This window comes from Rhagoletis zephyria, unplaced genomic scaffold (genome assembly GCF_001687245.7).
Source record: "Rhagoletis zephyria isolate East Lansing unplaced genomic scaffold, Rhagoletis_zephyria_1.1 Rzeph_scaffold_15896, whole genome shotgun sequence".
Lineage (NCBI taxonomy): Eukaryota > Metazoa > Arthropoda > Insecta > Diptera > Tephritidae > Rhagoletis > Rhagoletis zephyria.
Window position 1 is genome coordinate 1 of NW_016172962.1, and position 12443 is coordinate 12443.

The window sequence follows — 12443 nt, forward strand, 5'->3', positions numbered from 1 at the left end:
AAATAAGATGGTTTCAATTAAATAATTACAGCAAATACTACCATGCACTATTATGAACACCTTTTTGTGGAACTTCGCTACTTTTTGAAGGTGATTGAATTCTTCCCCATTTCCTCCTGCTTCCAAAAAACATCCCTGTGGGTGGGAGTCTCAAATTTTAGAAAAAAGCTACTTACAAAACCTTTAATAATTAAATCATGTTTTTCTCCCATATAAAATACATTGAAAACTTTGAGCGCTCTCAGCGCGCCATAAATTTTTTTTATTTCAAAATAAAAAATAGGGGTATATTTTTTGTCGGTACAGAACAATCTTAGGGGTGGCGGCATTAAAAATGCGACCTTATTTTTTTACATACATTTTTGGACCACTTAAATGTACATGCATACATTCAATTAAAAAAACAAACCAACAAACAAGTAAATTATGTGAAATTTGGTATTTGTGACTTTTAGTTTTCCCTCTCTAAGCCCAACAGGTTTTTTATCAACTGTCTCCATGACTTTTTTCTACCTGCCTCCATATAGCAATTGAGGGGAGCAGTATTTACTCGAATACACTTGCTAACATGCACTTCCGCATATTCATGCATACAGAAATCGCATTAGGGCGGTCAGTTTAGAAATATTATTCTTAGCTTTATTGATTTATTAAAAAAAGTTAAAATTTCATCGCACGCTTGGAAAAACATGAATTTTTTTCTTCTCGAAGAGCAAAATGAAAAAGAGCGTCGTGCCATCAGTAGCCATTTTTCGTGAATTTCATACCACCCTAATGTATATGTATGTGCATACTCATGTTTTGTTCGATATTCTCTCCCGATTGTAAAAAATACACACAATTTACGTCAGTTGTGTGCTTAAATCTCTGTAAATTGGAAAACCCCGATGCCCTCGTTTTGTTTATTCTGCTATGGGGTCAGACAACCAAGAACTCAAGCAATTAGCGAGTTATCAGAGATAAAAAAGGGTATTCACCGTGCGTATTTTTGCACGAGAAAGCGGCAAAGAGAATTAACGATAGTTGTCTGAACTAGCTACATATATAAAATAAATGTACTTACATACATATGTATATATCGCAACTGGAAGCTCTGTAGATTGTTGTCGCATGTTTCAGTTACAGATTTTCAAAATTCTAACTTCTTTGTTTATTTGGGGTTAAATGCGAACGATTAGTAATTGAATATGATGGTTGATGGAGTTATTTGTGAATGTAAAATGTTGAGTAATGTTTTTTTTTTTTTGTTTTATGCTGAAATAAAAAAATGCAAATTTAAAAAATGAATATGAAACAATGAAAATAAAAACAAGTTAAACAAATACCTATAGGTTTTAGCATGCTTAACGAATTTTCCATTTGAATCCCGAAATGCATATTTATCTGCTGTTTTTAAATTTGCGTATTTTCGTTGATATATTTATATACATATGTACCATGTATGAAGCCAATTGAGGTTGAGGTTATTCATATCCTTTAGCAAATAGTATTGAAATATTAGAAATTCAATTTAAAATGAGTATTTTCTTAAAACAATACAATTTATGCCGTAACTACTACATAATTTAATAAAACGCATTTCCTTTCAACTTTTACAGCTATCTCCCTGCTCCTGCCCATCACCGTTTGCCTCTTAATCCACCTAACTGCCAGTGAAATATGCCGTAAATTAGATGATACAAGCACAATACTGCGTACAAATCGGCAAGCATTTCTAAGCATAACAGAGGGTGCAGAGAAATTTGGTTTGGAACTTTTTACAAAGATATCCGATGCTGCGGGAAATGAAGATTTCATGATTTCGCCATTTTCTGTGTGGGCGCTACTGCTGTTATTGGTGGAGGCAGCATCGGGCAGTACTTTGAATGAACTGCGGACGGTGTTGCACATAACTGAGGATCGTCAGTCGTTGCGACAAGCATTCAATGTGGTACAGCAGTTCTTACAGTGAGTGAGGCTATATGAAAAATACTGGTTTTTAGTAAATAAAATTAAATTACAAATACAATTGAATCTTTTATACATTTCTAGGCGCAAAACTTCCACCGTACAGGTGGAAAATTTGCAGGCAATGTACTATGACGCTTACGAGCAAGTCGGCGAGGATTACAAGAGCACGCTGATGACTTGCTACTCCGCTAGGGTGCAGCATTTAAACTTCAATAACACTAAGATAACAGTAAATGCCATCAATAATGCCATTAACACCGAAACAAAGGGCCTAATAACGAATGCTATTACGGAAGACTACGTAAAAGATGCTAATTTATTGCTGACGTCAACGCTGTATTTTAAAGGACAATGGCAGGTAAACATACAAATCACTCATTAAAAACTTTTACTAATTGATGAAATCTTACAGTATCCTTTCAACAAAAGCGACACGCACAGGGAAACCTTCTATGACATGAATGGCCTGCCGATTGGCGAAGTTGATATGATGTTCCAAATGACGCCATTCAACTACACCAGACTACCTGAATTACAAGGTCATGTGCTCGAACTGCCATACGGCAATGAGAATCGCTTATGCATGCTGGTGGTGCTGCCAAACAAAGGTTCGTTGAAGATTTGAAAATGCAGGCAATAAAATAATTACAAATTTCTCAAATACACTCGCAGGCATCTCCGTCAACCAGGTGGTGCATAATTTGCAGACACTTGGTGTACGCTCAATTTTCAGAAAGCTCGAAGAGGATGCATTAGGCTTCGATGAGCAGGAGGTCGAAGTATATTTACCACGCTTCAATACGGCGACAACATTTCCTTTGAGAGGCTCATTAGAGCAGGTACTTACTTGAATATGACGTGTTCGTTGGTACAAACAGCTTATATATTTTTTCTTTTTATTTTCGCTTTTTAGTTGGGCTTAAGAGAAATCTTCAATCCACAGCTTGTAAATTTCGATATTTTGTCGAAGCGCTTGTTCGTGAAAGACGTCGTACAAACCACAAAAATCATTGTCAATGAGGAAGGCACTGAAGCGGCTGCAGTGGCCACAGCGATACTGACTAATAAAATTTCGCCGCCAAAATTCTACTTTAATCGTCCATTCTTGTATTTGATTGCAGAAAAGCGTTCGAATTCATTACTTTTCGCCGGACAAATTGCGAATCCACAATAATAAAATTAAATAAATAAAAAAAATTACCGAAATGTAGTATTTTTAATCATTATTAAGCAGCTAAGCTATGAAATGTAAATTTGTTAAAACCTAAAATGCTATTTTTTTGGACGTCCAGCTGTTTTCTTTCCACCTACCGGTTGCTTGTCCTTATTTGTTTTGCTTGAAATTAGCGGATGTGTCTCTGCATTAGAAAAAACGTTTAATTAGTGTTTATANACGCTTCAATACGGCGACAACATTTCCTTTGAGAGGCTCATTAGAGCAGGTACTTACTTGAATATGACTTGTTCGTTGGTACAAACAGCTTATATATTTTTTCTTTTTATTTTCGCTTTTTAGTTGGGCTTAAGAGAAATCTTCAATCCACAGCTTGTAAATTTCGATATTTTGTCGAAGCGCTTGTTCGTGAAAGACGTCGTACAAACCACAAAAATCATTGTCAATGAGGAAGGCACTGAAGCGGCTGCAGTGGCCACAGCGATACTGACTAATAAAATTTCGCCGCCAAAATTCTACTTTAATCGTCCATTCTTGTATTTGATTGCAGAAAAGCGTTCGAATTCATTACTTTTCGCCGGACAAATTGCGAATCCACAATAATAAAATTAAATAAATAAAAAAATTACCGAAATGTAGTATTTTTAATCATTATTAAGCAGCTAAGCTATGAAATGTAAATTTGTTAAAACCTAAAATGCTATTTTTTTGGACGTCCAGCTGTTTTCTTTCCACCTACCGGTTGCTTGTCCTTATTTGTTTTGCTTGAAATTAGCGGATGTGTCTCTGCGTTAGAAAAACGTTTAGTTAGTGTTTATGTCATAACTCTCTATGCTATATACTTACCATCCACAGGAGCATCCGGCAATGAGATATCATAATTATTCACTTTCCGCTTTTTCGCCGCCGTTGCATCGTCATAATCCTGAGATGTTGCTTCGTTTTCTTTCGACAATGACACTTCCACACCGTCTTGCATAGTCCAACCATCTTCAGGATCCTCTACCTCAGGCGCCATTGGTAGAAATTGTAATGCATTTTCATCTTCACCCTCCTCATCGGAAGAACAAAATGCAGCAACTGGTTCTACTTTCTGCACATCCACTTCAATTTCTTCATCCTGCTTCGCATCAGCATTCAAATCCACCGATTTATCTTCATCAGTTATGTCAAATTCCGATTCGCGTTCCTCATATTCAACATTTTCATCGAGCTCCTTGAAGTCTGGCGCAAATGCAGACCAATTTTCCACTTGATTTTGTGCCCAAATGGAAACGAGTCCCGAGCTTATGCTAGCTATAATCGGACGCACGGGATGCCACACAACATCAAGCAACAGTTCGCCTTTCGTGCCATGCAAAATTTTCACTAAATTACCAATAGATTTCTCCCAAATGTAGAGAGCATGTTGGCGTGCGCTGCCAGCGCAAATGTATTCGCCATCCCCGGAGAAGCAGCATTTTTTCCATGTGGTTCTGTAAGGTATTATATAGGAGATTAGTTTTAAGACCATGTAAAATAATGGCCAAGCTTTAAATAGTTTAATTTGATTACACCTTTGTGTTCTGAATCAGCATTTATAAATTACTTTACTCACTTGTTCACTAAATCCTGCAATTTTTGTATAGGCTCAGGTTCGCCATCTTTCCCCAGTGCAATAATCTCCTTTGAATCGTAAACACGTATAACACGATCTGAGGTGTTTATTAAAAATGCGCTGAAAAATAAGTAAAAGCTGAAAAAAGAAGAAATTACGTAAATACAAACACTTACTCCCCTCTTCTTGCGAATTCTATACTTTTTACAGCCGTCGCACTTGAAGAGCCTACAATAATACGAAAACTCGCAACGATTTCCAACGTTTCTGCATTTAAAACCAGAATTTTTCCTTTTGCATTGCCTGTGTAGATATGTTTACCACGACGATCGAAAGAAGCAACAATATTTAGATCACCCTATTTTTTATAAAAAAAAATTAAATCCGCATATAAAAATACAGTTAAAAATAAAACAGTGCCCCAAAACTAACATCTGAATCCAGAGGCAAACATTTGTGCGTGTCTCCTATTTTTACTAGCACTGCGGCATAACGCATAGGACACACAAGAAAACGTTTGTCATTGCGAGGATCGAATTGAACTTTCAACACGGGTGATGGAAAGCGATATTTGTGCTCGCAATCACCACTAAGTACGTCCCAAATGCAAACATTGTTGTCTGTAGATGCAGATAGCAGCTGTAAAATTTATGAAAGTCAATTTTATGAATTTAAACTTAAAAAAATTCCTACTTTGTGACCATTGCGCGTCCAACTTAAACTGCACACGGGGTGCACGTGAGCCGAGATGATTTTCGCAATACCCCGTGTTAAAAAATCCCACACAACAACGCGTCCATCATTACATCCGACCGCCAATAAAGTGCCATATTTGTTGAAGGCACAAGTTACCGCGAGCGATATGCAGTCCAGTGAGCCATCAAATTCCTCTGGATAATTCTGACCAAAGGACTCTAGCGAAAGACAAAACTGTGGTTAATATTTAAATACCTAAGATGCGTATATGGTTACACTTACCTAATAACTCTAAATTCATACTTAATAATAAAAGCTGATTTGAGTATTTACTTTAAAAATGCTGCGACCTAAAATTTATTTGGCGGGCTTCTTTCTATAGCTTGCTACAACAGCAAGTTAGCTTTCAGCACACACAATTATTTTCGTAAAATCCAAACTCCATTGTTGGTTGGAATAGTTAACGGGTTAACCCGTGGATCGCAAGATTCCGTGGATTCAAGATGTAAAACAATTACCAAAATTTTCATCCAAAATATGGACGCCGCGCACGCTTATCAACAAATAGCTGAACAGCTGATCGGTTTTACTCCTGATTGTCAAAAATGTAGAAGGGGAAATTTAAGTGAATCGGATAGACAATCGAACTTTCTTAATTATCGACTGCAATCGATAAACTTTTGTGAAGGTATTAAAAAATGTATTAAATGAGGGAAATTAAAACTAGGTACACATAGGAACTGTCAAAAATCTTCGTACGTTCAAAAGTTTCTATTTTGAATATCAATCTACTCACAATCACTAAATCGAACTGATTATTTATTCTATACAAACAATATTCCATTTTGTATCACAATAGCGTATATTTGTTACGCAACAAGTTTTAAATCGAAATTCCTATCTTTTTGTTTTGTCATGCAATAATCTGTTACTTTCTTCGCATTTGTTTTTGCTCTATTACTACATTTGAATTACTATTACTACACTATTACTACTACTATTACTATTACTACATCAATTCTTTTGTTATAAAATCCTTGAAAACACCTAGCGTACCATTTTAGATTCAGACGTCGTAACTTCCACAACTTCATAACCATTCCATTTTGCTTTCTTATCACGTACGCCATTTTGTAAATAAAAACAAGTACCGAAATTCTAATACCATTTTACTTTTTTTTTGCTTAACGTACCATTTCAGGGGATTGTACAAAAGTACTAAAACTATTACGTAATCGTACACAGAAACCATTAAAATACATACATCAGATTCGTGTACTATTTGTTGGCTCATTTCAACGCGAACCTGCCGACGGAAAGGCAACGTTTTGTCATCGTCATCGGCTTTGGTATCATCAGCAAAAAAAGGAATAGAGCAGAATCCAAGGTGTAGCGCCGTGATAAACGTACGTACGACAATTGCAATANCTTTCTTCGCATTTGTTTTTGCTCTATTACTACATTTGAATTACTATTACTACACTATTACTACTACTATTACTATTACTACATCAATTCTTTTGTTTGTTTGTTGTTGAAAAAACCTAGCGTACCATTTTAGATTCAGACGTCGTAACTTCCACAACTTCATAACCATTCCATTTTGCTTTCTTATCACGAACGCCATTTTGTAAATAAAAACAAGGACCGAAATTCTAATACCATTTTACTTTTTTTTTGTTTAACGTACCATTTCAGGGGATTGTACAAAAGTACTAAAACTATTACGTAATCGTACATAGAAACCATTAAAATACATACATTAGATTCGTGTACTATTTGTTGGCTCATTTCAACGCGAACCTGCCGACGGAAAGGCAACGTTTTGTCATCGTCATCGGCTTGGTATCATCAGCAAAAAAAGGAGTAGAGCAGAATCCAAGGTGTAGCGCCGTGATAAACGTACGTACGACAATTGCAATTCAATACAACCCTGTCCTTTCTGCTGCGAAAATTGCACATGGCTTGAAGTCCATGCAAGTGCACGACTCCAACTCATGCCAATATATTCCATTTCAAGTGTTTATTTTTAATAGATTTTTGTGCGAAAACGATAAGTAAACGGTTTTAAACTCATGTAAGTAAAAATTCGGTATGTAGCTGTTGGGTAAATAGCAAAAAAGTACTTGGTGGAAAAAACGGCATTACAAAATCAGTGTTTTTCGATAGTGTATGTGTGTGTGTTGAACGAGTGGACGTGTGCCNGCGAAAATTGCACATGGCTTGAAGTCCATGCAAGTGCACGACTCCAACTCATGCCAATATATTCCATTTCAAGTGTTTATTTTTAATAGATTTTTGTGCGAAAACGATAAGTAAACGGTTTTAAACTCATGTAAGTAAAAATTCGGTATGTAGCTGTTGGGTAAATAGCAAAAAAGTACTTGGTGGAAAAAACGGCATTACAAAATCAGTGTTTTTCGATAGTGTATGTGTGTATGTTGAACGAGGGGACGTGTGCCCGTTGAAAAAGAGAAAAAACTGCGTGAGAAGAATGGCAGATATTTCGTACTTTTTCAAAAAAGTACGCGTACGTCATCAGAGATTACGATATGGCGCGCGATAAGGAGTAAACGAGCAAGATATACATATGGCTTGAATAAAATGCATGTTTTTTATACAAAGTGTGAGCAAGTTAAAAGGGTTGCTGTTGTGCAATACTGATTTTTTTTTCTAAAAGTAGAGGCAGCAGGGTAATTTTCCGTTCGTGCTTCAAAGTATGGGCATGTTTGCGAAATAGTACTGAACGATCGGAAAAATAACGAACTAGGTGTACGGGTACATTTCGTAGGCTGTTCTATTTTTTTGAAAACCACGGTCTTTAACCATAAAAAAAGGTCTGTTTCGCATTTGTAAAACGCAGTTTAGTAATTCTTGAATACAATTATGAAGTGTATTTGCTAAATATGTATTCGTGAAATTAAGTTATCAACCGAACGTTCTTAAAAAAAGTTTTGAAAGCAATGAATAACTGTACTTTGTCTATAATTGTACGTGATCTGAATAGTAAAGAAGTACGTTGATCTTTCCAAAAATATACGAAACGAGTAGTGAGTCAATGAAAAGTGGTACGGCAGCCAGATCAACGAGAAAATAGTACTTTTATGCTATACAAACGAGTACAAAAAAGTATCGTTCAGTTCGTAGCAAACCTACTAGTATGACGGCCAGTGCATGGAAGAAGTACTAATTTTCGTGAAACAGTAAAAATTAATGCGGAACGAATGAAAACGAAAACTTCTCTTGTGTCGTTTGGTAGCAAACATTCCTAGAAGGACAGTGTCATGGTGGACAGTGTGACAGACAGGCAGGCAGATAGTGAAAAGACATAGCCCACGTTCTTGCAGTTGTTGTGCGGCTGGTTGTTTCCCAGCTTGAAAAGACTGACTGTGCCAGAGTACAATCAATTGTAAGTTTTGTGCAGGAAATTGGCTTTAAAACGGGGAAGTAGCATATTCGACAAGTATAATCTAGTTTAGATTTGTGTACATAAAAAAAAATATTACAATAAGAATGTATTAAAAGGTTGATTTCATATTTTATTTTTTTTGCAAACGTGTGTGTATAAGGCCAGAGTGTGACAAAGGCAGAGCAAGGCAGTACAAAATAGTCGAAAAGAGAATGTAGGGTAGGAAGAAAAGTGTATGCAACAGAAAAGACAAAAGAAAATTGCCACGAAGTGATGGCGAGTGTATACGTCCGAATTATTCAGCTACATAAGTACTTATGTATATTTAAATAAAAAGTTTTGGAATACAGCGAAAATTACCAAATAACTGAACGAAAGTGACGTGAACAGTGAAAGTTTAACTTTACAAATTCATAAAAATAAAAATAATTTCCTATAAAATAGTATGTAGGAAAATCTTGAAAAATAAAATATTGCAAATAAAAACCCAACCTTGTTTCGTTCCGTTCCTGTTTTGCAAATAAAAGAGAAAAAGATTTCAAGAAAGCAAGCACGTTTATTTCTCTCGCTCTCTCTGGTTATTTGAGAGAGAGTTTGTGTGTCAAAAATAAAAGGGTGAAGTGACAGATGCAAGGGAGAAAACTTTTAGAAGTTTGGTAAAATTTGTAATAGTAAAAAGTGATTAATTGAACTATTTTAGCGATTAAGTGATAAGAAAAAGTGAATGTGGACCGCGTTATCAACAATATTCTTTTCTTTTGATTATCTGCATACTCATAAATATATACAAATACTTTTTATTTTAAAATTACATATTATTTTAGAATTATGCATATCATATTTTCCATTTTTCAGAGTACTAATCAATCAGGAAGGCATTAAAGTACGGCGTTTAAACTGATTAAAAGCAGAAGAATATACATAACATCTCAAAGCCGTTTCGAAGCATATAAAAAGACAAATTAAAGAAAAGTGCTTTACAAAACGCACACATAACTTCTAGCAGAAAAGCCGCAATTCCAAAAACTCGTTTGAGGATACGAAAAATTGTAATTCTATTAAAAATCTCCAGTCAACAAAAACACTTGGAATTTAGTGTGCAGCGAAAGCAGCTACTACGGACGGAAGGAGGAAAAAGCAGTGAACGTCGTAAAAAGCAGTGTAAATAAAGAACTCCATAAACATGTCTGGGGAGGAAACGTCTGCTGATCGCAATGTCGAAATTTGGAAAATCAAGAAACTCATCAAGAGTTTGGAGATGGCACGAGGGTAAGTGAACTTCATTTTTATATTGTCGTGAAGGCTATTTGAAAAAAAAAATGCGAGCAATTACAGACTTCTAAAATAGGGGCTGAAAAATTTTCACTTAAAGTTTGATTATACTTAAAGTGTGTATTTTTTCATTTGTATCCACCTAAACAACACTTTCAAACACACAAACCCACTGGCTTGTTCCACTTGAACAACCACTGTTTACATTGCGAGTTTTTTGAGAATTCAACCACCCACTGATCACCTACTACATACTATGTATGAAAATGTAACACAAGCTAAGCTGGCATTGGCAGTTGTTATTGTATATGGCGTCCTTATTTCATTTACTCAGCTGCATGTTAGTGACGTTATGGGGCCGCTTGCTGACGCTATATCGCTCCTCAGTGGGTGGTTGATTTTTTATTTTATTTATTTTTTTTGTGGAGAAAACTCCATGATTACTCCTATTTTCTGATATTCACATGCGCCTGCTGCCATTTGAGACTTTGCTTACTTTCTTGCTCCACTGAGTGTTCAAGACTATGTATTGTACATTATGTCTGTAATTGCCATAATTTTCCTGTGTTGTATGCACAAACAAGCGTGCGTGCTGCACACAATCTGCCAACAATGGTAATAACTAGGGCTCGGAATCTCATGCAAATGCATGTTTTTTACTGGGCATCTTCAAATGGAAATCAATCATCAAATTTCCTTTAAAATGGCATTGTGCATATTTTGCAGTAAATGCATGGTTTTGCATATTTTTACGTATATTTTAGAATATTTTACAATAAATGCATCTGTTTTTTGCATATTGTTGCTTTTTTTTATTTACAACCATTTAAATTTAGTGCGAAATCTTTGGACAAAAAAATTACCTATAATTTTTTTCGAAATATTCATCTAAATATCTTCTCGGATAGCCAATCGGCCATTAAGGTACTCTCTTGATCTCAACCATTGGAGGACTGTAGGAGAGAGCTGGCATATATCTCTGATCAATACGAAATTACCATATTATGGGTCCACGGACATAGGGACATCGGTGTGCACAGGTTACTTGCCCGTTGGGGTACACGCTCAAAGGATTTGATTGCCCTTCAACAGGTTATGTCGCAGTTGCGACGACCCTGGCTCAAAAGAGATAGTCGAATACTTCATGTATGAGGGTCCAGCTCTCGAAAGAATGAGGGTTAAGACATTCAGTAAGCCATTCCTGCAGAATATTTTAGAGTGAAGCTGCTTCTCTCTGTATGACGTACTGAAATTCATGAAAGCCGCCAATTGGCTGTAGGTTGTACGAGTTGTGGAATCAAAATAGCAAACTTGCTAATTGCTTGTCACTAGTGTACCGATACAGTTAAACCAACCAAATATTCATCTTATAAACTAATTTTATATATAAATGTGTATTGAATTTTGAAGGGAATTGTTTTCGTTGCTTGTTAAAATACATGTGTTATTTATTTTTGTGCCGACAACAAAATATTAGGGAAATATTTTTAATTGCATATTTTACTCGTTAATAGCGCAAATTTTTGAATTTGAAGGGCATATTATTTGCGCATATTTTCGATTTTTTAGTGCATGAGATTCCGAGCCCTAGTAATAACAAACCAAAGGGGGAAAAAATGATGCATTACATTGCGAGTTGTACTAGAAAACTACGTTTATTATTCACTGTTAACGAAGGCTGCATGTGCCATATGAATAATTGCTTTTAATATATCCTTGATCGTTTTTCAATATTAATAAACTATATATGATAGATTTAATCAAAATTATTGATATTTTGATTCATGTTTTGAGAATTAACACAACAGTTTTCTTTGCCATTGATAATATACACTTTGGGGAAATTTGTTTAAACTTTTAATACAAAGTCGATGTTTGTTTTTAATTTCAATAAAAAATGGCGTTTACTTATTTCGCGTTTTGGTACATGTGTATATGGAAACGGCGAATTTAACTTATTTTTTGTTAAGTTTTCGCATATGCCATTTTTGTTTGGGTTATACAAATCGTTTTTCGTATTTTTTCGTTTCCCAAATTGTTTCTATTTGAGAAAAGTCGATAGCATTTTTAGTAATTTTCTAAGCATGCATTTACCCGTGCATAAATTATAATTGCCATTATTATGCCCCACTTGGTTACTTGTAATTTACCTAAGTATTTCTGACGAATAGTAAACAAATTGACTAAGTCTGCGACTAAATTCTCTTTATGCAAAAGCCGAGGTGTGCATGTATATGTGTACAAATATATTTCTGTATGCATGTATGTATGTTATTGTTTTTCATTAAATATGCTATCTGCGTGATTAAGGCGTTCATATTATAGGCTTATGCAGGTTTTTTTTT

At 35.4% G+C, this 12443-nt stretch overlaps 3 protein-coding genes and 1 long non-coding RNA gene across 4 annotated transcripts; 3 read left to right on the top strand and 1 right to left on the bottom strand.

Annotated features, from left to right (window-relative positions):
- Positions 1 to 1570: 1570 nt before the first annotated feature.
- LOC108379219 (serpin B3-like) lies at positions 1571 to 3175 on the top strand (the record flags this gene model as incomplete). The annotated part of the gene is made up of 5 exons (XM_017635547.1): positions 1571 to 1947; positions 2032 to 2308; positions 2363 to 2558; positions 2623 to 2789; positions 2864 to 3175. Coding segments are annotated over 5 exons (1278 nt in total), but the record flags the coding sequence as incomplete, so codon positions are not given.
- LOC108379221 (glia-derived nexin-like) lies at positions 3156 to 3752 on the top strand. Its single transcript, XM_017635550.1, has 3 exons — positions 3156 to 3160; positions 3335 to 3392; positions 3467 to 3752. Exons 1-3 carry the CDS (start codon positions 3156 to 3158, stop codon positions 3725 to 3727), a joined length of 324 nt encoding a protein of 107 aa, XP_017491039.1. The 3' UTR covers positions 3728 to 3752.
- Positions 3638 to 6013, bottom strand: Rbbp5 (retinoblastoma binding protein 5). Its single transcript, XM_017635549.1, has 7 exons — positions 5700 to 6013; positions 5415 to 5635; positions 5154 to 5360; positions 4898 to 5079; positions 4722 to 4841; positions 3971 to 4599; positions 3638 to 3910 (listed from the first exon to the last, which is right to left on the bottom strand). The coding sequence occupies exons 1-7, from the start codon at positions 5716 to 5718 to the stop codon at positions 3825 to 3827; spliced, it is 1464 nt and encodes a 487-aa protein (XP_017491038.1). The 5' UTR covers positions 5719 to 6013; the 3' UTR covers positions 3638 to 3824.
- A 1615-nt stretch (positions 6014 to 7628) lies between these two features.
- LOC108379222 (uncharacterized) lies at positions 7629 to 10094 on the top strand. Its single transcript, XR_001849472.1, has 2 exons — positions 7629 to 7752; positions 9682 to 10094. It is a non-coding gene; the product is annotated as an uncharacterized LOC108379222 (long non-coding RNA).
- Positions 10095 to 12443: the final 2349 nt, after the last annotated feature.

Bases quoted from the DNA above. Each gene is read 5' to 3' on its own strand.
- Rbbp5 (XM_017635549.1), bottom strand. The intron at 5,080-5,153 runs GTTAGTTTTGGG...TATAAAAAATAG, and splicing joins GTTTGCCTCTGGATTCAGAT to GGTGATCTAAATATTGTTGC. The intron at 4,600-4,721 runs GTGAGTAAAGTA...AATACCTTACAG, and splicing joins TTGCAGGATTTAGTGAACAA to AACCACATGGAAAAAATGCT.